The sequence below is a fragment of the Diaphorina citri genome, unplaced genomic scaffold (genome assembly GCF_000475195.1).
Source record: "Diaphorina citri unplaced genomic scaffold, Diaci psyllid genome assembly version 1.1 scaffold834, whole genome shotgun sequence".
In the NCBI taxonomy this organism is placed as follows: domain Eukaryota; kingdom Metazoa; phylum Arthropoda; class Insecta; order Hemiptera; family Psyllidae; genus Diaphorina; species Diaphorina citri.
In genome coordinates, this window is record NW_007378266.1 from 76,351 (window position 1) to 101,668 (window position 25,318).

A 25,318-nucleotide genomic window follows, 5' to 3' on the forward strand; every position below is an offset into this window, starting at 1 on the left:
AATGTATTAAAAACAGGCTTTAAAAACAGAGAAATACATAACATGTGAATTACTAGAAGACATTTCATCGGAAAAAAAAAAAAAATCAAATGTAGGTAACTATTAAAAAAGAAAAATCATCAGTAACGGATGGAAAAAAATGTATTAAAAACAGCTTTAAAAAATGGCCAAGTGTCGTTTAAAGTGGTTTAGGCCGCATTTAAAAATCCTTAATAATGTAGTAGATTTTTTGGCATGCATTTTTTTATTTCTTTTATTTTTAAATTTTATTCTTAATGATATTTTTTTCAAGAGAAAAATTAAAAACTATCAGTCGCGTAGCTGCACATGGGAGCTAGGTGGAAACTTCCTTTACCTTGGGCGTCGAAAAACTCATCGTCTTCATCCTCCGCGCCACTGATCCCATCTGAATCTTCCGAGTCCCGCATCAGACTCTCCATACGCCAGGATGCGGCTTCGAAACTCCGCACTGATGAGGGCGAGTGAAGTGTGGAGCGAGCCTTGTGCGGGGCACCACTCTCGGTGCTTCCCCCGCCCCCCGGGCCTCCGGGAGTTTTGGACAATGAGAGAGACAACCTGGGGGTGAGAATGATAAATTTGGACCGATTGCAATACTTTCTCATTACTATTTAGGTATTTAGTATAGCTTCGCTATAACTGTAGTAATAGAAAGTAAAAATAATGAAATGACATTAGAATCTGTGTGTCTGTCTTGGTAGAAGAGTGGTTGAAGTTGAAGCACTTTTAGCGAACACTTTCGAGCAGCCTAGGACAAGTGTTTTTTTTTTAAGTTTGAGAGATAGAACTGTAAATACTGAGGTCTTATCGTCCCGAAACAAGAGAGAGAAGAATAGGATAACTTTCAAAACGGCGGGAATCGAACCCGCGATGTAGAGCTTAGAAGGCATGCGCCCTACCCACCAGACACTTTCGAGCAGCCTGGGACAAGTGTTTTTTTTTTAAGTTTGAGAGATAGAACTGTAAATACTGAGGTCTTATCGTCCCGAAACAGGAGAGAGAAGAATAGGATAACTTTCGAAACGGCGGGAATCGAACCCGCGATGTAGAGCTTAGAAGGCATGCGCCCTACCCACCAAGCTAAATAGGCTGGCTTTTCTTAGAGTACAAAAATTTGTACTCATTTTTCGATTACAAATATTTCAACGGGGTAACTTTCTGGTGTTCTTCTGTTGACCCAGCATCTAAAAGGGAAGTTTTGTCTCTTCTTCTCGCCCATCTGATGAGAGGTATATTACGGGATGGGCATGCTACGACACAGACCACACGAGTCTAATGTAGAATAGAATATACCTTGTTTATCCTGCTTGAATGAGACTAAAAAGTCCCTTTACCCCAGCAGTCTAAACAAGGTCTCGTGTATTTTAAGGGTTTAACATTGTACATTGCATAATTATTACAATAGACCTTGCTTAAAAAAAAAACATTGCTTGTTTGTTGTTTCATTGCTACGAAATAAAATTGGCGGTGAAACACTGATCTTTTTTCTTCTTTTCCTCCTTCTTCTTTAACTAGCTCTGAAGTTCTTCAGTTTCTTCAGTTTACTTACTTGCTGCTATGACTAGACAAGTGTTTGGAAGAGGCGCTAGCAGGTACAGAGGCGGGTTTAGGAGTGGACACATGCTGTTGGAGTTCCGAGTCGGATTTCTCTATGCTGTCCAAAGCGTCGGCCAGAGTTTTGAGGGCCGGGTTTGGGGCCGAAGTTATCGTGGAGGCTGAGGGGGCCGTGGAGTGCGAGGAGGCCGATTGCAGGCCGTCGCTCGGAATGTCTGTGCCGTTAGCACCACCTGGAGGGGAAAGGAAAATATAGTTATTAGAGGGGTTGTTGTTATTGTTCTGATAGATTCTGATGTGACTTTCTGAAGATTCATCTTGAGAAGAAGAACTCCAGTAACTTATACTCTTCATAGTTAGGGGAGGATTTTTTTTATCGTTTATTTAGACAGGCAGACATGTTTTGCCATGGCTGGCATCATCAGTGTAAGAAGTTGTTTTTGTTGTTGTTGTTGTTGTTGTTGTTGTTGTTGTTGTTGTTGTTGTTGTTGTTGTAGCAGCTTTAGCTGTAGCCGAATAGTGATGGCACAGACTGGAAGGGAGGGAAAGAGAATATTTGTTAGCACATGATTGCGCGACAGAGCATGGATAGGAACATGTGACCAGAAGGGGTATCGCGCCAATGGGGACTGAGTCGTGCGTCACGCCCGGAGTGTCACGCTCTGTCGCGCACGGAGACACGTCAAAACTGTACGGACTTACATTGGAGGGATAAAATAGTATAGATTAGACTCTTGTTACCAACTGCCAAAGAACTTACCTGACATTTTCAGCTTCAACGCTTCAGCTGTATCCCGTTCTATCTTTCTGATATCTTCTATGTTCAAACCATTCCATTCATCTTGCCACGCCCATGCCAGAACGCTCTATCATTATCAGGGAGAAAAAGAAAGTTTATAGGAAAATAAGAACGGTTAAAGCCAGCCTAGTTAGCTCAGAAGGTAACGTGCTTGCCTTGTAAGCGCTAGGTTGCGGGTTTGATTCCCGCCCTAGTGATACTCACGAGGGGGATAACTTGACAGAAAAAAAATAAGGCCTAGTGACACCCATTCGGCCACGCAGGTTGATTGTTGTAGAAACTATTGTTACCAACTGCCAAAGAACTTACCGGACATTTTCAGCTTCAATGCTTCAGCTGTATCCCGCTCTATCTTTCTGATATCTTCTATGTTCAAACCATTCCATTCATCTTGCCACGCCCATGCCTGTCTGTGAGCTCGTAGCATGGTTTTCCGGATTTAAGAACATACTAGGCCAGTCTAGTTAGCTTGGTTGGTAGCGTGTCTGCCTTGTGAGCGCTAGGCCGCGGATTAGATTCCCCCACGGAGCGGACTTTGTGATGTTCGTTCTCGGAACGGCTGGCTTTCTCCTGTCCTGTCTTCCTTCTCTCTTCGATTTCGGGACCTTAAGACCCTAGCAGTGCAGTTCCCTCTATTAAACCTCTTAAAAAAAAAAAAAAAAAAAAAAAAAAACAATGGACGGAAATCTTGACCTACAAAACTGCAACCGCTTATAAGCCAGGACCTAATTAGTATCTTACCTAACTCAGACACAAACTTTTCCAACTACCTACGAATTCCTCTTTTGGTAATCTGCGATCAAGTAATTTTTTCGTGATATGGATTTTTTTTTTTTTTTAACTTGCTATTACTACAGTACCGTTATATTACTACAGTGAAAGTATTGTTTCAAAATAGGACCCTTTTCTCGTGACACCAAATACGGCCACCCTACACCCCCACCACCTTACCTAACTCATACACAAACTTTTACAACTACGAATTCATTTTCGGTGATATGCAATTAAATAGGGTATTTTTCTTTTCAAAATAGGGCCCGTTTCCAATTGGACCAAATACGGCCAGCCCCCGTTTTTTTCCGGCCACCTTACCAAACTCGTGCACAAACTTTTCCAGCTTGGTCTGCATGCCCCAATAGTGAAACTGAACGCGACACAGTTTGTACGCGCACATGAGCGCCTGTCCGTTGTGCGGCTGATCGTGACCCTGCGAACATGGAGGTGCGCGCGCACCGCACAATGCACAGTGAAAACACACGCATGCACAACTACCGGAACAGAAAAACGAGAGGGGGAGCAACGAGCACAAAACAGGGAGGGGGGACTTTGTACAGAGATAACGTGGGAAGTGGAGGGGGAGAGGGGAAGGCAGTGTTGTCAGATGCCTAGTATTTATGTTTTAATTTTTAATAGATTTATGGTGAGGGGAGGGGTAGGCAGTGTTGCCAGAAGCCTGATGTTTTTATTTTATTTATTTTTATTTTTTATTTTTTATTAGAGCTTTGATAGAGGGCACTGTAACTGCTAAGGTCTTATCATCCCGAAATCGAAGAGAGAAGGAAGACAGGACAGAGAAAAGACAGCCGTTCCGAGAACGAACATTATCCGTTCAGGATAAAATCCGCCCCGGGCGGTAGGTAATCGAAGTTTTCCACTAAATAGGTGTACCTACCTGGATAATATACTAAGTCCGTCAGTACATATGGGCGGGCACGCTACCAGTCTCATAGCTACTCTGCCCATCATGGAAGGATAATGCTGTCGAATGACTGATTCGAAAGCGCCTCGGAATGTGGTTGTGTCTGACTTCTTGGCTGTCATGTCCACGTTAGCATCTGAAGAAGAAAAAAAAAGTTTCATCGCCGTTTTTATTTCGTGGTAATAAAACATCTATGTCGTAGAATGCCTATCCCGTAGTATGTCCATCATCAGATGGGCGATAAGAGACATAATACGTCCCATTAGGTGCATCCACTCGTTTTTTTTTTTTTTTTTTTTTTTTTTTTTTTTTTAGCCCGGTAATACCTGATTTATAGTGCTAGGATGAGACTGAAAAGTCCCTTTACCCCTGCAGAGTCAAAATCGCAGTCCTTTAAGTTCAGGGATAAAATAATGTACTTGGAGCCATTGGCGATGGTATATGAAATACACCGTTCCTGATGTATCATTTAAGTTAAAAGCAACGTTGCGGGCGGTTAGTATATGGTTGGCTTGCGGACGGATGTTTGACCATCTGGACAATCGCGTGCGGTTGGCTTTTTCCGACCGCACTCAGGCTGGGTGACTTTATTTTAAGAAGGCGGTTTTTTTTTTTTTTTTTTTTTTTTTTTTTTTTTTTATTACAAATATTTCAACGGGGTAACTTTCTGGTGTTCTCGTGTTGACCCAGCATCTAAAAGGGAAGTATTGTCTCTTCTTCTCGCCCATCTGATGAGAGGTATAATACGGGATGGGCATGCTACGACACAGACCACACGAGTCTAATGTAGCAGGTGTTTCATTGCTACGAAATAAAATTGGCGGTGAAACACTCATCTTTTTTCTTCTTCTTCTTCTTCTTCTTCTTTCTTCTTCTTTCTTCTTCTTTCTTCTTCTTTCTTCTTCTTCTTTCTTCTTCTTCTTTCTTCTTCTTCTTCTTTCTTCTTCATCTTTCTTCTTCTTCTTTCTTCTTCTTCTTTCTTCTTCTTCTTCTTCTTTCTTCTTCTTCTTCTTTCTTCTTCTTCTTTCTTCTTCTTCTTTAACTAGCTCTGAAGTTCTGATTTCTTCAGTTTACTTACTTGCTGCTATGACTAGACAAGTGTTTGGAAGAGGCGCTAGCAGGTACAGAGGCGGGTTTAGGAGTGGACACATGCTGTTGGAGTTCCGAGTCGGATTTCTCTATGCTGTCCAAAGCGTCGGCCAGAGTTTTGAGGGCCGGGTTTGGGGCCGAGGTTATCGTGGAGGCTGAGGGGGCCGTGGAGTGCGAGGAGGCCGATTGCAGGCCGTCACTCGGAATGTCTGTGCCGTTAGCACCACCTGAAGGGGAAAGGCAAATACAGTTATTAGAGGGGTTGTTGTTATTGTTCTGATAGATTCTGATGTGACTTTCTGAAGATTCATCTTGAGAAGAAGAAGAACCCCAGTAACTTATACTCTTCACAGTTAGGGGAGGATTTTTTTACTTTCCATTATTTATCGTTTATTTAGACAGGCAGACATGTTTTGCCATGGCTGACATCATCAGTGTAAGAAGTTGTTGTTGTTGTTGTTGTTGTTGTTGTTGTTGTTGTTGTTGTTGTTGTTGTTGTAGCAGCTTTAGCTGTAGCCGAATAGTGATGGCAGAATTAAGAAAGGAGGGGTGCACTCCGCCTCATGAGGACAAGAGTAGTCACTTTAAATCAATACCTAGCGAACAGTGACGTCATTATCAGGGAGAAAAAGAAAGTTTCTAGGAAAATAAGAACGGTTAAAGCCAGCCTAGTTAGCTCAGAAGGTAACGTGCTTGCCTTGTAAGCGCTAGGTTGCGGGTTTGATTCCCGCCCTAGTGATACTCACGAGGGGGATAACTTGACAGAAAAAAAAGAAGGCCTAGTGACACCCACTTGGCCTAGTGATACCCATTCGGCCATGCAGGTTGATTGTCGTAGAAACTATTGTTACCAACTGCCAAAGAACTTACCTGACATTTTCAGCTTCAAAGCTTCAGCTGTATCCCGTTCTATCTTTCTGATATCTTCTATGTTCAAACCATTCCATTCATCTTGCCACGCCCATGCCAGAACGCTCTCAGGCAAATACTTGGTGGTGATTTCCAGCTTGAAATTCTTGACGAAATCACACGAGTAAACGGTCTTGGTGAACGGGTAAGCGTTCCATGCCTCTTCCTGAAATTGAGAAATGGAATCCAAGTGAATAACGTTCAGATCTTTCAACTCAAGAGTCAAAATTAAAATAAAGATAGAAACACACTACTATCACGTCACGTGAGATCATGGGGAGTCAGAAAGATGTAGTTCAAAGATAATATTGTAGGTGTAAATAAAGAGGTAGGTGATAATAATATTGTAAATTATATCAATAAAGAGGTGCTCTATTAAACTGTTGGTATAATGGAACAACTTGTTCTAAGCTGACAGTCTAAATAAAGCACTAGGCCGTCACTCGGAATGTCTGTGCCGTTAGCACCACCTGGAGGGGAAAGGCAAATACAGTTATTAGAGGGGTTGTTGTTATTGTTCTGATAGATTCTCATGTGACTTTCTGAAGATTCATCTTGAGAAGAAGAACCCCAGTAAATTATACTCTTCATAGTTAGGGGAGGATTTTTTTTATCGTTTAGGGTAATCTCGCTCAGGACAGCCACACTACTATCACGTCACGTGAGCTCACGTGGCATGATAGTAGTTTGTTTCTACGATATAGATGAAACGGAGCCGAGACGGAAGGTATTCGGGAAGTATAAGTGTGATCCCTTGATTTTAAAGACACCCGCTTTAGGTGATCCCTTGATTTTAAGGACAGATTTTTCCACTGCAGCTTACCTTAACTTCAAGTGCAGACTTGGGCAGTAAGCTCTTAATCCAGCCAGGTAGATGTGAGCCCACATGATAGATCTTATGGTTTTCCTCAGGGCTGGAAACAAGATTTCAGTGATGAAAGACAAGATTTCAGAAGATAGAAACCAGAAATGGACGGATATCTTGACCTACAAAACTGCAACGGCTTATAAGCCAGGACCTAATTAGTATCTTACCTAACTCAGACACAAACTTTTCCAACTACCTACGAATTCCTCTTTTGGTAATCTGCGATCAAGTAATTTTTTCGTGATATGGATTTTTTTTTTTTTTTAACTTGCTATTACTACAGTACCGTTATATTACTACAGTGAAAGTATTGTTTCAAAATAGGACCCTTTTCTCGTGACACCAAATACGGCCACCCTACACCCCCACCACCTTACCTAACTCATACACAAACTTTTACAACTACGAATTCATTTTCGGTGATATGCAATTAAACAGGGTATTTTTCTTTTTAAAATAGGGCCCGTTTCCAATTGGACCAAATACGGCCAGCCCCCGTTTTTTTCCGGCCACCTTACCAAACTCGTGCACAAACTTTTCCAGCTTGGTCTGCATGCCCCAATAGTGAAACTGAACGCGACACAGTTTGTACGCGCACATGAGCGCCTGTCCGTTGTGCGGCTGATCGTGACCCTGCGAACATGGAGGTGCGCGCGCACCGCACAATGCACAGTGAAAACACACGCATGCACAACTACCGGAACAGAAAAACGAGAGGGGGAGCAACGAGCACAAAACAGGGAGGGGGGACTTTGTACAGAGATAAAGTGGGAAGTGGAGGGGGAGAGAGGGGAAGGCAGTGTTGTCAGATGCCTAGTATTTATGTTTTAATTTTTAATAGATTTATGGTGAGGGGAGGGGTAGGCAGTGTTGCCAGAAGCCTGATGTTTTTATTTTATTTATTATTTTTTATAAGAGCTTTGATAGAGGGCACTGTAACTGCTAAGGTCTTATCGTCCCGAAATCGAAGAGAGAAGGAAGACAGGACAGAGAAAAGACAGCCGTCCTAAGAACGAACATTATCCGATCAGGATAAAATCCGCCCCAGGCGGTAGGTAATCGAAGTTTTCCACTAAAGGTCTGACAACACTGGAATAGAAATTTGGTATCAGGGAAACTCGTGACTAATCAAGTAATCAACTAAACACAGAGAGCTAATTTAGTGGAATACAAATTATGATATCAAATCACGAAACACTGATAGCTAGGTATGTTAGTGGAATAGAAATTATGAGATCAAATCACTAAACACAGAAGGCTATGTTAGTAGGGTAAGGACGCTATTAAGGGGCAAATCTATTCATGACTTCTACAAAGGTATATCTAATTTTCTATGCTAAACAGGCCTATAACATTCTAATGGCTAGGACAACAATTTCAGTTTGAACTTTGATTAAGGTCAAATCTTGGGTGAAATCTGATTGGTTGATTTCAAACTTTTTACCCAATCAGATTGCTTAATCCAAGATTAAAACTTTATTAAAATTTAAACCCAGATTGAGGGCCTGGCTATAAACATCTCTAAACAAGTTCACTAAAAGTAAGCACATATAACCATCTTATTTATAATTGAGCTCAATAAAATGTCTTTGATAATGTCAACTACTTAGTCAAAAACAATACTATCCTATAGGATAAGGAACTTAAAAAGTTAGAAGAAAATTAGAAATCATATAAAAAGAGAATTGTGAGAAAAAAAAGTGTCCTTTTGAATTTGAGAGGAGTTAGAAGTGCTATACGTATATTAAAAAGTGAAGGGTGGTTGAAGGGTTAAAATTCAAGAAAATATTATGATCTCCATGCATAAGAGGGTTAATAGAAATAATTTTTTGAGTAATTTGAGAGAGAATATAAGTTGAATTTTGTTTAAGAAGATCAACATTTTGCTTTCTTTATCGACTTGTGAAGAAATTGAAGAATTTGAAGAACCCATTCCAACTTGTCCTTCGGGAAAAATCGTGTCGTGTGTAGTGGGAACACTCGCGTTTAAGTTACGTACATTGCCTACAGGACATTTTTGTGTCGTTCAGGAAAAAAAAAATCGTATCTCATTAAATTACATTGCCTAAAGGACATTCGGAAAAAAATCGGACGAAACTCAGGACATGTGGAAACGGGCTTTAAGGTTCTCGGATAGGCTGCTTTTACTTTTTCCCATTTTCCTGTCCTTCTCTGTTTAATTTTTTCATGACCATAATGCCTCAGTAAGGACAGTTCTCTCTATCAAACCTATTCTGTTTACCGCCTACACAAAAGCTCTACCGCTTACAAGAATTTTTGTTCACTTCACTGTGCACTCCAGTAAACAATATATAGTTACATACACATTGCATGTTAGCTTCTTTAAACAAAAATATGATCACAATTCAAAAATATAATTCTCCTACACAAATCATCCCTAGTCTTTGGATAACGACATGAGATTATTTTAATCTCCTGAAGAAAATTAACTTTTTAGTTCAAGGCTACATGAAAGAGACCATTCTGTATCTGAGAATCTTGATGGAGAACCATTGGCTGATGCCACTGGCTCCTCTCACCTATAAGTGAGTAATCTTGTCAATAGGGATGATATAGGTACCAATATTTATATCGATATATTTTTTCGCGATCATATCCATAAATCCTTGTAAAATAAGGAATGTAAAATAATAGAAAGTAAAAAAAGACGGACCATGAGCGTTCAATTTCTTCACGGGCCAAAACTGTTAGTCGTTAGCTGGTTAGCTACACGCTACACAAAACACTAGTGTCGAGCGAGCATGCTTTCAAGACAACGGCAAGGCTTGTCCAGAGTGACTGCAAATCGCAAGGCTCAAGACGGACCATGAGCGTTCAATTTCTTCACGGGCCAAAACTGTTAGTCGTTAGCTGGTTAGCAACACGCTACACAAAACACTAGTGTCGAGCGAGCATGCTTTCAAGACAACGGCAAGGCTTGTCCAGAGTGACTGCAAATCGCAAGGCTCGTCTAGAGTGACGGGGCAAGGCACGTCCAGAGGGCTTACCGGTGTCGGCAATAAAGCGTTCGACTTTGGACTGGATGCCCCAATAGTTGAGTTGTATTTTACACAGTTTGTATGCGCACATCATCGATTTGTTATCGTGCGAGACGGTAGGATCCTCCTGTATATCCGACACAAATCGGCGATAATGGTTTTAAACACAGATTTGGAACAATGACTTTAAAACACATTTTGAGTGGCTTTTGGACAAGACTTTGGGATGGTTTTTAAACAGATTTAGGACAATGGTTTTAAATGTGGACCGTTGGACAGTAATTTTAAAACAGATTTGGGAGCGGGTTTCAATATTTTTGTCTACTTAATTGAGGATGGTACTATTTTGAAGAAGGTAGCGAAGGTAGCATAGACATCAACCTCACTTTTCAATATTCCTTTTTGATTATTTGATCGAATTGTTTGATAAGATGCCCTTGTAGGCGAAAGAAGTCCTTTTTTACAATGTACCTGATAAATATACTACATTTTTTCAAGTATTCGTTTTCCAGAAAATCCTGCTAACATGGATTTCTTCATCATTAGATTGAACATGGAAAATCCTGCTAACATGGATTTCTTCATCACTAGATTGAACATGGAAAATCCTGCTAACATGGATTTCTTCATCACTAGATTGAACGTGGAAAATATTGCTAACATGGATTTCTTCATCGGGAAAATATTGAAATTAGACAAGTTTATTTTACCTTGACGGCATTCCAATACTCGCTGATCCAATTCTCACTCAAAGGACCTCGTCCTGTAGTTTTGCTGACGTATATGGAAGGATCTTCTTCTCTAACATAGTCTCCTCCGTAGAGCTGATCCTTAACCACGTCGATCACCTCTGAAAGGTATTGAAGGATATAAGTATCATCTGTTAAATCTAAAAGCATCAATAATGAAATCATAATTTGAATTTAGTCTGGCTAGGGGACGTTAAAAAATGTAAATGCAGTTTCTTTGTTTTATTATGTCACAACTTTGGTGCTCACTGCTGCAGCGTAGGATTTTCCCAATATCTCAATAATCCTAAAATCCAATGTTTACCTACCATGCTGGCACCGGTCGCTATGCGCATTTATATGTCAATGCTCACTGCAGCATCGTAGGATGTTCCCAATATCTCAATAATCCTAAAATCCAATGTTTACCTACCATGCTGGCACCGGTCGCTATGCGCATTTATATGTCTCTTTACTAAATTTTCCTCACGAGGCTGAGTGGGCCCCGCAACATCCAGTCACGGAATCAATCATTTGCATGATACAAATTTCTTGAGCGAGTCACGGATTCAATCATTTGCTTGATACAAATTTCTTGACCCCGCCGGGAATCGAACCCGGGTCTCCCGCGTGCAAGGCGAGCGCAGGTGACCCCTAACCAGGGAGCTGACCCATCGTCATAATCTGCAGAAGACTACTTAAGCTGGCATTGCTGCAAATGCCTTGATATCCTCTATTGCTAGGGGACGTTAAACAGAGCGTAGACTCGTGTCCAGCTGTGGGACTATAAACAGGGAAGAGAACAGCTAACCCTAACCAGCCTAGCTAGCTGGAAATTTCAACGGGTTCTCTCTGCTTTTAGAGAACAAGCACAAATCCTTACGACGCGATGGTTGACTGCGGTTCAGGACGAAAAAATTAATCATGGATAGAGACCATCACCCCGGTGTATGGCAGAAAAAAGATATTCGTTCTCTATTCTGCCATCACCATTCGGCTACTGCTGAAGCCGCTACAACAACAACAACAACAACAACAACAACAACAAGTGCAACAACAAGTGAGTGAAATGTTGAACTACAACATTTCACTCACCTACTATCCTGCTTCTCAGATCACTCCCGCTCAGTTGAAACACATTGTCCGTACTGCCATCATCAGGCAAATATTCAGGACGAGAAAATTAATCATGGATAGAGACCATCACCCCGGTGTATGGCAGGAAAAAAGATATCCCTTCTCTATTCTGCCATCACCATTCGCTACAACAACAACAACAACAACAACAACAACAACAACAACAACAACAACAACAACAACAACAACAACAACAACAACAACAAGTGCAAGTCTAGTTCAACATTTCACTCACCTACTATCCTGCTTCTCAGATCACTCCCGCTCAGTTGAAACTCTTTGCCCCTACAGTCCCCACACCTAAGCCTCGGATTGAGCTTTTTTGAGTACGGTTTTAAGCCCAAGCGTGTAAGGCTAGATCTCAGGTTAAATGTCTGCTTGATTCTATGCTGACTTGAAATATCTCCTCCCTGACTCAAATCACTTACCGCTATCATATACAGCTGAGCGATCTTGTACTCGTCCACCGTCAGCGGCAAAGGTATCCGATACTCTTTGATCAGCATTTTGACCGCCCCTGTCTCGTCAGTCCACGCCTAGAGTTGATTCATATCATGATTCTTCTTCGTCTTCATTCAGCATGCTGATTTAAGGGAGGGGAGTGTGATCAGTTCTATCCAGTTAGCGGACGAGTGGAATGTAAGTCATCCTGAAATCAAAAGATTTGAGTGATTTCTTATTTATTGAGCGTGGTTGGCTGGTTGGTATCCGGGTGGGTGATCAACAGGGCAATCTCGTGCTGTAGATTTTTCCCGGGCACACTGTATATTGTAATATGGACATATGGACTTTTATTATACCCATAGTGAGAAGCAGGGCCGTATACAGGATTTTGTCCAAGGGGGGCCCGATATTTAAAATAGTACCGGGGGGGGGATGCTCAAAATTTTCGGAGTATGGCCTACGGTAAAGGAGAAAAATGAAGCTCGAGGGGGGCCGGGCCCAATCGCCCCTCTAAACCCCTAAATACGGCCTTAATGAGAAGCCTTACAGGTAGCCCTGATACACATGGTCACTCTAATAACACAGGGGAATTTTCTATTCTATTCTATTCTGTTCTATTACATTCTACCTATTCTATTGTACTCATCAACAAAGCTCTGATAACAAGTTGTAAAGTAGGGCAGGTAGCTTAGACCCTATCATCAAGTTAGAATAACTTTATCAATACTCGTCATACCAAGGGCGAAGTGAGCTGAACAGTGGCGAAGTTGAAATAGTTTGAGCAGTGGCGGAGGGACATGCTCTAAGAACCCATTCCAACTTGTCCTTCGGGAAAAATCGTGTCGTGTGTAGTGGGAACACTCTCGTTTAAGTTACATACATTGCGTACAGGACATGTTTGTGTCGTTCAGGAAAAAAAATCGTATCTCATTATAAATTACATTGCCTACAGGACATTCGGAAAAAAAAAACGAACGAAACTCAGGACATGTGGGAACGGGCTTTAACGTTCTCGGATAGGCTGTTTTTACTTTTTTTCCCATTTTCCTGTCCTTCTCTCTTTAATTTCATGACCATAATGCCTCAGTAAGGACAGTTCTCTCTATCAAACCTATTCTGTTTACCGCCTACACAAAAGCTCTACCGCTTACAAGAACGGGCTTTGAGGTTCTCGGAAAGGCTGTTTTTACTTTTTTCCCATTTTCCTGTCCTTCTCTCTTTAATTTTTTCATGACCATAATGCCTCAGTAAGGACAGTTCTCTCTATCAAACCTATTCTCTTTACCGCCTACACAAAGGCTCTACCGGTTACAAGAATTACATATAAGGCAACAATGCATATACATAGACATACTATGGCTATTTAGGTATCCATGCTATGGCACAGTGAAACTAACTTCTATCTACCAAGCTTCCTAGTAACCTGATCCCTCTGCTTTAACGCGTCACAAAACACCTGCTAGCTTTCTCGACAATGCAGGATAGCACATCGCTTTGTCACCGGTTTTTTTACTTTCTATTTTGCCTATGCTCGCAATATAAACAAGGTATATTCTATTGTACTCAACGCGTCTAGCTAGGAGACTTTAAACAGGGAGTAGACCAGCTTACTCTGGCTGGGGGACGTTAAACAGGGAGTAGACCAGCTTACTCTGGCTGGGGGACGTTAAACAGCCGCTTACAAAAATTATAAGGCAACAATGCATATACATAGACATACTATGGCTATTTAGGTATCCATGCTATGGCACAGTGAAACTAACTTCTATCTACCAAGCTTCCTAGTAACCTGATCCCTCTGCTTTAACGCGTCACAAAACACCTGCTAGCTTTCTCGACAATACAGGATAGCACATCGCTTTGTCAACGGTTTTCATATTTTTACTTTCTATTTTACCTATGCTCGCATTATAAACAAGGTATATTCTATTGTGCTCAACGCGTCTAGCTAGGAGACTTTAAACAGGGAGTAGACCAGCTTACTCTGGCGGGGGGACGTTAAACAGGGAATAAACCAGCTTACTCTGGCGGGGGGACGTTAAACAGGGAATAGACCAGACAGGATAGCACATCGCTTTGTCACCGGTTTTCACCTTTTTACTTTCTATTTTACCTATGCTCGCAATATAAACAAGGTATATTCTATTCTATTGTACTCAACGTATCTAGCTAGGAGACTTTAAACAGGGAGTAGGCCAGCTTACTCTGGCTGGGGGACGTTAAACAGGGAATAGACCAGCCTGAAATTTTCCTTGCTAAAGAAATAGCAAAGGTTGAGTGCGAAGGGGCATCCCCTCGTCAATTTTTTTGTAGCCAAAATCAAAAGTCAGTCCAAAAGCGATCATCCCTACGGCTGATTAAGAGGCTGACGAAACACGTTGACCCCGTCTGAACACGGGAAAAGGCGAGGAAGAAGAAGATTGTATTCAACGTGCTATTCCCACTAAAAAAAGGAATTTTAATTGTGTTAAGCATAAATGCTTGTCACAAATGTCGTTCCCCGCTAGATATACTACGCTAAATTTTATGAATTTACTTCGACTCGAACCACCAACCTCCAGATTCAAAGTCCACCGTGCTATCCCCACTGAATAAAAGGAAGGGACTTCTGTTAAGGTACCAAAGAGGACGAACGATTACAGCAAAGGTTTGGACGGGTTCCAAAATAAAAACGAAAAGTAGGTATTTTGTACTTTGATTTTATGCATGCTTATCTCTCTAAAGCGCGAAATCAATAAATTCAAATTCCCCCTTAGGAGGTAATAATTTCCCCCTAATATCTAGTTATGCACATGGAATTTATAGTACGGATAACCAATGAATTCCCCCCACTGGAGTTTATATTTGCTCAAAACCAAATAATTACCTGCCTACCTGATACCTACATATACATACCTGTATCCTGTATGTTATGCATTATAACAAGATTTAACAATTTATCATACCATTTACAAGGAAGAGCCGTTTCCAGTATAGGATAGGAGAAAGTCCGCCGTTCCGAGAACGAACCTAATCTGTTTAGGATACAGTTCACCCCGGGTGTGGAATCGAACCCGCAGCCTAGCGCTTACAAGGCAGGCGCCTTACCAACTAAGATAACTAGGCTGACTACTGGCTAACTAAAATTAATTAATTAGGTACCTATCCATCTTGACTCATTCATTTCAATCGGCAATGTTGATTTTGGCATCATCATAAATGATTGTCTGGCATAATAAACATCAGAAGGTAGAAACACACTACTATCACGTCACGTGATATCATGGGGAGTCAGAAACATGTCGTTCAAAGATAATATTGTAGGTGTAAATGAAGAGGTAGGTGATAATATTGTATTGAAAGTTTTTTATGCACTGTAGGATTGTAACAATATGTATATATGTATTTTTTTATTATTATTATTATTATTATTATCCTTTAAATCACTACATACATGAGTTATACAACGAAACCAGACCAAATCACCAAGCAGCCCAAGACACGTATTTCGTCCTTTTTTGGACTCATCAGTTGGACATAGCTGGTTATTGAACCCGAGACCCTTGTTTCGTTGTATAACTCATGTAGTGATTTAAAGGACATATATACATATGATAATATTGTAGGTGTAAATATATCAATAAAGAGGTGCTCTATTAAACTGTTGGTATAATGGAACAACTTGTTCTAAGCTGACAGTCTAAATAAAGCACTACTTATACTTATACTTAGGTAATCTCGCTCAGGACAGCCACACTACTATCACGTCACGTGAGCTCACGTGATGTGATAGTCGTTTGTTTCTACGATATAGTTGAAACGGAGCCGAGACGGAAGGTATTCGGGAAGTATAAGTGTGCGCTTTAGGTGATCCCTTGATTTTAAAGACAGATTTTTTCACTGCAGCTTACCTTAACTTCAAGTGCAGACTTGGGCAGTAAGCTCTTAATCCAGCCAGGTAGATGTGAGCCCACATGATAGATCTTCCCTGAGAACGAACATTATCCGATTAGGATAAAATCCGCCCCAGGCGGTAGGTAATCGAAGTTTTCCACTAAAGGTCTGACAACACTGGAATAGAAATTTGGTATCAGGGAAACTCGTGACTAATCAAGTAATCAACTAAACACAGAGAGCTAATTTAGTGGTATACAAATTATGATATCAAATCACGAAACACTGATAGCTAGGTATGTTAATGGAATAGAAATTATGAGATCAAATCACTAAACACAGAAGGCTATGTTAGTAGGGTAAGGGGCAAATCTATTCATGACTTCTACAAAGGTATAGGTAGGTATATCTAATTTTCTATGCTAAACAGGCCTATAACATTCTAATGGATAGATCTTGACCGTCTTCTGGCCTTTCGTTCCCGGGGCCTCTTCATCGTTATCGTACGGTTCATTGTATAGGATTTCCACCCCGCTACCCGCACCTTTGCTCTCCTCGCGAGATTTTTTCTGAAGAGGGACGAGAGGAAAGAAAGGGTCAATTTGGAAATGGGATAGTTTGCAACACTCTACTATGGGATCAATTACAGTATACCCTTATGCCACTAAATTTCAGAATGGGAGCAATTGGAGTCCGCCCGCCAGCCTAGTTAGTGTGGAGGGTAGCGCGCCTGCCTTGTAAGCGCTAGGTTCTTATAAGCTTAACACACCCTTTAGGGCTGTTTGCTCCAACATCTAAGCCTCAGATTGGGCTTTTTGTGTATGAAAAACTTAACCCATCCTTTAGGGCTCTTTGCCCCTACAGTCCCCACACCTAAGCCTCGGATTGGGCTATTTTGGGTATGGTTTTAAGCCCAAGCGTGTAAGGCTAGATCTGAGGTTAAATGTCTGCTTAATTTTATGCTGACTTGAAATATCTCCTCTCTGACTCAAATCACTTACCGCTATCATATACAGCTGAGCGATCTTGTACTCATCCACCGTCAGCGGCAAAGGTATCCGATACTCTTTGATCAGCATTTTGACCGCCCTTGTCTCGTCAGTCCACGCCTAGAGTTGATTCATATCATGATTCTTCTTCGTCTTCATTCAGCATGCTGATTTAAGGGAGACAAGTCGAAATATTTTGATAAGACTGGAAAGAGAAAATTTTAACTGAAAAAAAAGTAGAAAATTCTCCGAAAGGGGGGTTAGAGGGTGGGGGTGGTTTGGACCCCCCGAGGGGGAGGGGGTTGTGCGCCCCCTTTTCAACCCCTCTTAACCCCCGGGGGTTTTTTCACTTTGGTAGTTTCCGAGAATTGGTGCAGCCGGTGAAAAGGGGGAAGTAATAAACTATTGTGCCAATAAGGACCAACCTCAGTGCTGCAGTGGTTAGCACGGTGGACTTTGAATCTGGAGGTTGGTGGTTCGAGTCCAAGTAAAGTCATAGAATTTATGACAAGGGAAGGAGGTGGAAGAGAGAAGGAAAATCTCCTGGAGGAGAAAGTAGTGTAAAAGGAAAATATCGAGAAGGAGGAGGAGAAGAAGGAAGAAAGAGAAGTAAAAAAGAAGAAAGAAGAGAAGGGGGTCAGCAGGAGAAGAACACGGTAGAAATTTAGAAAAGGAGAAGGATGTGGAGGTGATGCATTATGAAAAGGTAAAGAAAGAGAAGGAAGGAGGGAAAGAAGAAGAAAAGAGAAGAAGAAAGAGAAGAAGAAGGAAGATAAGAAGCAGAAGAGAGAGGAGAAAGAGGAAAAGGGAGGGGTTAGGATAGGAAGGATATTTTTTATCCTTCCAGGTGACAACAAGCGGAAATAATTTCCCTTATAGTAAAATGGAATAGGTACGGCTAAAGGTAGAGCCAAGAAGAAGAAAAAGGAGAAGAAGAAGAAGAAGAAGAAGAAGAAGAGGAGGAGGAGGAAGAGGAAGAAGAATAAAAAATAAAAGAAAAAAAAAAGGGGCAAATATAGGAAGAGATTGAGGAAGTGCAATCAGGGCCAGTGAAGAGAGGGGGGAGAGAGAGAGAGAGAGAGAGAGAGAGAGAGAGAGAGAGAGAGAGAGAGAGAGAGAGAGACTTCACGGGCCAAAACTGTTAGTCGTTAGCTGGTTAGCTACACGCTACACAAAACACTAGTGTCGAGCGAGCATGCTTTCAAGACAACGGCAAGGCTTGTCCAGAGTGACTGCAAATCGCAAGGCTCGTCTAAAGTGACGGGGCAAGGCACGTCCAGAGGGCTTACCGGTGTCGGCAATAAAGCGTTCGACTTTGGACTGAATGCCCCAATAGTTGAGTTGTATTTTACACAGTTTGTATGCGCACATCATCGATTTGTTATCGTGCGAGACGGTAGGATCCTCCTGTATATCCGACACAAATCGGCGATAATGGTTTTAAACACAGATTTGGAACAATGACTTTAAAACACATTTTGAGTGGCTTTTGGACAAGACTTTGGGATGGTTTTTAAACAGATTTAGGACAATGGTTTTAAATGTGGATCGTTGGACAGTAATTTTAAAACAGATTTGGGAGCGGGTTTCAATATTTTTGTCTACTTAATTGAGAATGGTGTTATTTTGAAGAAGGTAGCGAGTGCCATAGGCATCAACATCACTTTTCAATATTCCTTTTTTATTATTTGATCGAATTGTTTGATAAGATGCCCTTGTTTGGCGAAAGTAGTCCTTTTTTATAATGTACCTGATAAATATACTACATTTTTTCAAGTATTCGTTTTCCAATTTCCATACAATCCAATAGTTCTAATAAATTGATCCCAGGCCAAGGCAATGCCTAAACCCTTGGCAAATGGAGTTCTTTTTGGGCATAACTTCGTCCATCAAAATTTCTTTTTTGTTTGAATAGTTAATTATTTGTTTCCTGTTTCTTTAACTAGCTATCACTAGATTCATCACTAGATTGAACATGGAACATGTTGAAATTAATACTAGATAAGTTTATTTTACCTTGACGGCATTCCAGTACTCGCTGATCCAGTTCTCACTCAAAGGACCTCGTCCTGTAGTTTTGCTGACGTATATGGAAGGATCTTCTTCTCTAACATAGTCTCCTCCGTAGAGCTGATTTAGGTATTTTGTACTTTGATTTTATGCATGCTTATCTCTCTAAAGCGCGAAATCAATAAATTCAAATTCCCCCATAAGAGGTAATAATTTCCCCCTAATATCTAGTTATGCACATGGAATTTATAGTACGGATAACCAATAAATTCCGCCCACTGGAGTTTATATTTGCTCAAAACCAAATAATTACCTGCCTACCTAATACCTACATACATATACCTGTATCCTGTATGTTGTGCATTATAACAAGATTTAACAATTTATCATACCATTTACAAGGAATAGCCGTTTCCAGTATAGGATAGGAGAAAGTCCGCCGTTCCGAGAACGAACCTAATCTGTTTAGGATACAGTTCAACCCGGGTGGAATCGAACCCGCAGCCTAGCGCTTACAAGGCAGGCGCCCTACCAACTAAGCTAACTAGGCTGGCTAGTGGGTACCTAAAATTAATTAGGTACCCTATCCATCTTGACTCATTCATTTCAATCGGCAATGTTGATTTTGGCATCATCATAAATGATTGTCTGGCATAATAAACATCAGAAGACTGGCATAATAAACATCAGAAGACTGGCATAATAAACATCAGAAGGTATTCACTTATGATCGTCTGGCATAATAAACGACAGAAGGCATCAATTCACATATAAATCGTTTAATTCCATTTAGATTCAAGCGGCAATTTATTTCCAACTGCGCAAACAATACCAAATGAGGCAATACACACTTGGTCTTGTACAGGGTGTTACCAACCTCAGTGGTGAGCACGGTGGACTTTGAATCTGGAGGTTGGTGGTTCGAGTCCAAGTCAAGTCATAAATCGTAGTATATTGAGCGGGGAACGACATTTGTGACAAGTATTTAGTCCTAATATGTATGTACAGTTAAAATTACTTTTTTATTACTATCCCTAATGAATTAAGGAATATTGAAAACAAAAATAAAATGAAGAAGGAAATACAGAAATATTATTTGGAAAACAACAATGAAATATAGAATCAAGACAGAAGCAAGAATTTTAATGAAATAAATCATTCAAACCGTTCCTGAAAAGTACCATTGGGGGTACTTATATAGGAACAAAAGGAAGATATTTTTATAGTTACATTAAAATAAACCATTCTCATTATTATTATTATTATTATGGGACGTTAAACAGAGAGTAGACTCGTGTCCAGCTGTGGGACTATAAACAGGGAAGAGAACAGCTAACACTAACCAGCCTAGTTAGCTGGCAATTTTCAACGGGTTCTCTCTGCTTTTAGAGAACAAGCACAAATCCTTACGATGCGATGGTTGACTGCGGTTGAGGACAAGAAAATTAATCATGGATAGGGACCATCACCCCGGTGTATGGCAGAAAAAAGATATCCGTTCTCTATTCTGCCATCACCATTCGGCTACTGCTGAAGCCGCTACAACAACAACAACAACAAGTGCAAGTCTAGTTCAACATTTCACTCACCTACTATCCTGCTTCTCAGATCACTCCCGCTCAGTTGAAATCGGTGATGCAGTGTTGAGCACGGTGGACTTTGAATCTGAAGGTTGGTGGTTCGAGTCCAAGTCAAGTCATAAATCGTAGTATATTGAGACATTTGTGACAAGTATTTATGCTTAACACCATTAAACTTATTATTTTTTTTATATATATATATATACAGGGTGTTTATAGAGTTGGACACTCCTTGAAAGGAGAGACTTTGTTTAGAGGATTCCCCTGATCCTGAAGGTGCTCCTGAAGGTGAAGCTTCCATCTAACTATATGAGGCACTAATTTGAATCCCTCCATTGACAAAATTTCGCTCTCGTTTTTCGATAGCAAATATTTTAACGGGTTACTTTCTGGTGCTCATGTTGACCCAGCACCCAAATGGGAAGTATTGTGTCTCTTCTCGCCCATCTGATGAGAGGCATACTACGGTGTTGTCTAATGTAGCAGGTGTTTCATTGCTACGAAATAAAAACGGCGGTGAAACACTTATCTTTTCTTTTTCAACTAATAGACTTAAAAAACATACCAAGTGCTTAAGCACAAGTTGGCGATTTGACAAAAGCTAAGTTAAAACACTTAACTGACCATCCAGATTTCATGTTTTTTTCTTCTTCTTCTTCTTCTTCTTTTAATTCTATTCTTTTTTCATAAAAAAAGGCTCAACAAAACTCTCTTTTCTCTCTCCTCTTCCTCCTCCTTCTCTTTCTTGTTGCTTTTTATCGCTCTTCTCCATCTCATTGTTTTTATTCATTTCAGAATTGTAGTTGTAGAGGTTTATAGCTATTTTAGAATTGTAATTGTAAAAGGTTTTTTATTATTGGGACTATTAAACACAAGGCGCGGGTCTTTTTTTAAGGCGAAGGATTTTGCATAATTTTATCTGAATTTATATGGGACCTTTAGAGGGTTCATGATAAAGCAGTCACTGTAGTAATAATTAATACCTACTAATAAAAATACAAAGTTTTGATACAGACACCTTTTTTATTTGAAAAAAAAAACAACAACAACAAAAAGAATTGTATTAGGTATGTTTAACTTTCCATTTGTTTCCCTCCTACATGAAAACAACAACACCATTGCTAACAAAAACAACAACAAACATCATGAACACAGAGTTTTCTTTTCTTATTCTTGGATTTTTTTATTTGTTATAATTATTTTTGATTTATTTTATTTGTCTGAAATAATTTCTATTAAATTATTATTTTATCAGGTAAATACCTAGATCTTTATCTCTCTATAACCCCGGAGCCTAGACTATATCTCTCTATTAGAACTCTAGAACCTTTGTAATGAAAAGGTTATCACAAGGTTACCTATTAGAATCAAGTCACACCCAAACTAGGCAAGCGTATGAGCCCTTGCTCTACTTAGGGTGATCCCCCTTGACAGAATCCGAAACAATATTTAGTGGAACAATAAACAATATTTTCACTGTCTCCTAAGGAGGTCCCAAGTTCAAAATTTGCCTCCCAAAAAGAGACGTAGCTTTCTAAACTATGTATTGTTGGAAAAATATTGAAGAAAAAAAAATGGGGGAAATGGAAAAACATTGTAAAAATTGGGAAAATAATTGGAAGAATTGGATTTGAGTTTATTTTATAAGTTTATTTACAAAACAAAACAGGAGTAGTAAGTAATAAATAAAATAAATACCTACTTACAACTATCTGAACTAAAGATAGCAATTGATAGCAATTGAAGAAAGAAATAACTAGTCTTAGGTATTCATAAAAAAAGACCGGATTATTTCTCAAGTCAGATAAAAGATTCATTAGATTAGACAAAAGATGACAATTAGGTACAAATTCTGTTTTTTTTTTTTTTTTTTTTTTTTTTTAGAGGGGGGAGTTCACACGGAAACAATATTTAGTGGAACAATAAACAATATTTTCACTCTCTACTAAGGAGGTCCCAAGTTCAAAATTTGCCTCCCGTAAAAAGAGACGTAGCTTTCTAAACTATGTATTGTTGGAAAAATATTGAATGTCGAATCTCAATTGTCTTTTAAATTTTTAATTTTAATTCTCAATTGTCTTTTAAATATAATGAAGATTCTTAATTAAATAATTATTCCTCGATAATTATTTTAGTTTTAAAAATATTGAAGGGAAAAAAATGGGGGAAATGGAAAAACATTGTAAAAATTGGGAAAATAATTGGAAGAATTGGATTTGAGTTTATTTTATAAGTTTATTTAGCAAAAAGAGACGTAGCTTTCTAAACTATGTATTGTTGGAAACATATTGAAGAAAAAAAAAATGGGGGAAATGGAAAAACATTGTAAAAATTGGGAAAATAATTGGAAGAATTGGATTTGAGTTTATTTTATAAGTTTATTTACAAAACAAAACAGGAGTAGTAAGTGATAAATAAAATAAATACTTACAACAACTATCTGAACTAAAGATAGCAATTGATATCAATTGAAGAAAGAAAAAACTAGTCTAAATAGGTATTCATAAAAAAAGATCGGATTATTTCTCAAGTCAGATAAAAGATTCATTAGATTAGACAAAAGATGACAATTAGGTACAAATTCTGGGTTAAAAAAAGTAGGCTAAAAAATGACATTGCCACTATAGAAATATGTAAAAATAATAAATTAGATACCTATTAGGTGCTTACATATTTTCATTTTATATTTTACCGACATATTGCTTGTTTGCTTTATCCCACTCACACTACATCAGAATTTGCAGAACAATGCTTTGGAACCGGCTTCAATTAAGTGTTTGGAAGGTGTCCCTAAAAACCCTCACTTTAAGAACAACAGCTATATGCCACTTTAGAATAGGTGGGCTAAACTGGACCAGAAAACATTTTGCCATACTGCAGTATGAGGGGACAATGGGACTCTCATTCAGTTTGGTTTATTTTCACTTGGGCATGAGTTCTAGTTGATCGGGGTAAGTTCAACTAATTTGCTATTCATCGGGGTAAGTATCTCATTCAGTTTGGTTTATTTTCACTTGGGCATGAGTTCTAGTTGATCGGGGTAAGTTCAACTAATTTTCTATTCATCGGGGTAAGTTCAACTCAGCCCTTTCACTTTCATCATCCACTGAATCTTCATCATCAGAGTTACGTTGTGAAGGTACAGGGGCCCTTTCACTTTCATCATCTACTGAATCTTCATCATCAGAGTTACGTTGTGAAGGTACAGGGGTAGTGGCGCGGCTACTAGAGGGGGATGGGGGTTCAGAGTAAGGTCTCGGGTAGGAGAAGCGGCCTCCGTACCCCGAGTCTGTATCGTCATCTTCTACTTCTAAATCAGGGAATACAGCTTTGAGTGCTTTGTTCCTCGCCTAAGGCACAGGGGTAGTGGCGCGGCTACTAGAGGGGGATGGGGGTTCAGAGTAAGGTCTCGGGTAAGAGAAGCGGCCTCCGTACCCCGAGTCTGTATCGTCATCTTCTACTTCTAGATCAGGGAATACAGCTTTGAGTGCTTTGTTCCTCGCCTGCTTGTAGTAGACGCCGAGGTTTCGCCAGTCCAATAGATCTGACAGCCGCTCTGTACGGTTCCGCTGAATAATTCTCTGACGGCGATTGAGCGTGGTGAAGTCATACATGTACTGAGCAAGCTTCCTCGCCTGCTTGTAGTAGACGCCGAGGTTTCGCCAGTCCAGTAGATCTGACAGCCGCTCTGTACGGTTCCGCTGAATAATTCTCTGACGGCGATTGAGCGTGGTGAAGTCATACATGTACTGAGCAAGCTGACGAATAGATTCTTCCAGAGCAATATTACGCCGATCCACAATGTAGATCCCGTAACTTGTAGGATCAGCGATGTGCTCTTCCATGAAACATCCGAAGCCAGACAGGTTGGTCGTGATGGAGGGGATACCCATGACAGTACACTCGGCCGGTGTATAACCCCATGGCTCATAGTAACTAGGGAACACACCCAAGTGACAACCCCGCACAAACTCTTCATAGTCGAGACCGAACAGAGGATTGGTAGAGGATAGGAACTCCGGATGAAAGATAACTTTGACTCTATCATGAACTGAGTTGAAGAGATGACAACGTCGGAACGCGCACAGCACAGGATCATTCCAATCATCTATAACATTGTGTGTGGTGACGGGAGGCAGAGAGTAACGCTGCAAAGCATACAGACAGCGCTTGATCCTCGTCTTATCCTCCTTGGTGAAGAACTCATCTTCAGTAGGCATGCGTCCCATCAAGCAAGTCTCGTAGATCCTCTTCGACATCTTGCGTCATCTATAACATTGTGTGTGGTGACGGGAGGCAGAGAGTAACGCTGCAAGGCATACAGACAGCGCTTGATTCTCGTCTTATCCTCCTTGGTGAAGAACTCATCTTCAGTAGGCATGCGTCCCATCAAGCAAGTCTCGTAGATCCTCTTCGACATCTTGCCCTCCTCTTCTTATTCTTCTTCTTCATCATTTTATTTCTTCTTCTTCTTCTTCTTCTTCTTCTTCTTCTTCTTCTTCTTCTTCTTCTTCTTCTTCTTCATTTTATTTCTTCATCATTTTATTTCTTCATTTCTTCTTCTCTTCCCATGTTCTGACGTCATGCGGAAATAAATTGAATTCTTCATGTCTTCATTCGAA

At 40.2% G+C, this 25,318-nt stretch overlaps 2 protein-coding genes across 2 annotated transcripts in view; both read right to left on the minus strand.

The window, feature by feature from the left end:
• LOC103512409 (protein retinal degeneration B) overlaps positions 1 to 17,279 on the minus strand; it is a 35,439-nt gene extending 18,160 nt beyond the window's left edge. The window contains exons 1-12 of the mRNA XM_026825877.1: positions 17,119 to 17,279; positions 16,573 to 16,686; positions 16,135 to 16,206; positions 12,229 to 12,336; positions 11,759 to 11,840; positions 10,646 to 10,785; positions 9,945 to 10,062; positions 6,977 to 6,982; positions 2,762 to 2,806; positions 2,333 to 2,413; positions 1,568 to 1,805; positions 356 to 576 (exon numbers count right to left, since the gene is read on the minus strand). Of these exons, the coding sequence (XP_026681678.1) occupies positions 356 to 576; positions 1,568 to 1,805; positions 2,333 to 2,413; positions 2,762 to 2,806; positions 6,977 to 6,982; positions 9,945 to 10,062; positions 10,646 to 10,785; positions 11,759 to 11,840; positions 12,229 to 12,336; positions 16,135 to 16,206; positions 16,573 to 16,686; positions 17,119 to 17,196 (1,303 nt within the window). The 5' untranslated portion in view covers positions 17,197 to 17,279. The remainder of the gene's footprint in view (positions 1 to 355; positions 577 to 1,567; positions 1,806 to 2,332; positions 2,414 to 2,761; positions 2,807 to 6,976; positions 6,983 to 9,944; positions 10,063 to 10,645; positions 10,786 to 11,758; positions 11,841 to 12,228; positions 12,337 to 16,134; positions 16,207 to 16,572; positions 16,687 to 17,118) is intronic.
• Positions 17,280 to 23,394: 6,115 nt separating this feature from the next.
• LOC103512410 overlaps positions 23,395 to 25,318 on the minus strand; it is a 29,834-nt gene continuing 27,910 nt past the window's right edge. Inside the window, exons 9-12 of the mRNA XM_026825878.1 lie at positions 24,332 to 24,946; positions 23,843 to 24,046; positions 23,699 to 23,779; positions 23,395 to 23,609 (exon numbers count right to left, since the gene is read on the minus strand). Of these exons, the coding sequence (XP_026681679.1) occupies positions 23,759 to 23,779; positions 23,843 to 24,046; positions 24,332 to 24,946 (840 nt within the window). The 3' untranslated portion in view covers positions 23,395 to 23,609; positions 23,699 to 23,758. The remainder of the gene's footprint in view (positions 23,610 to 23,698; positions 23,780 to 23,842; positions 24,047 to 24,331; positions 24,947 to 25,318) is intronic.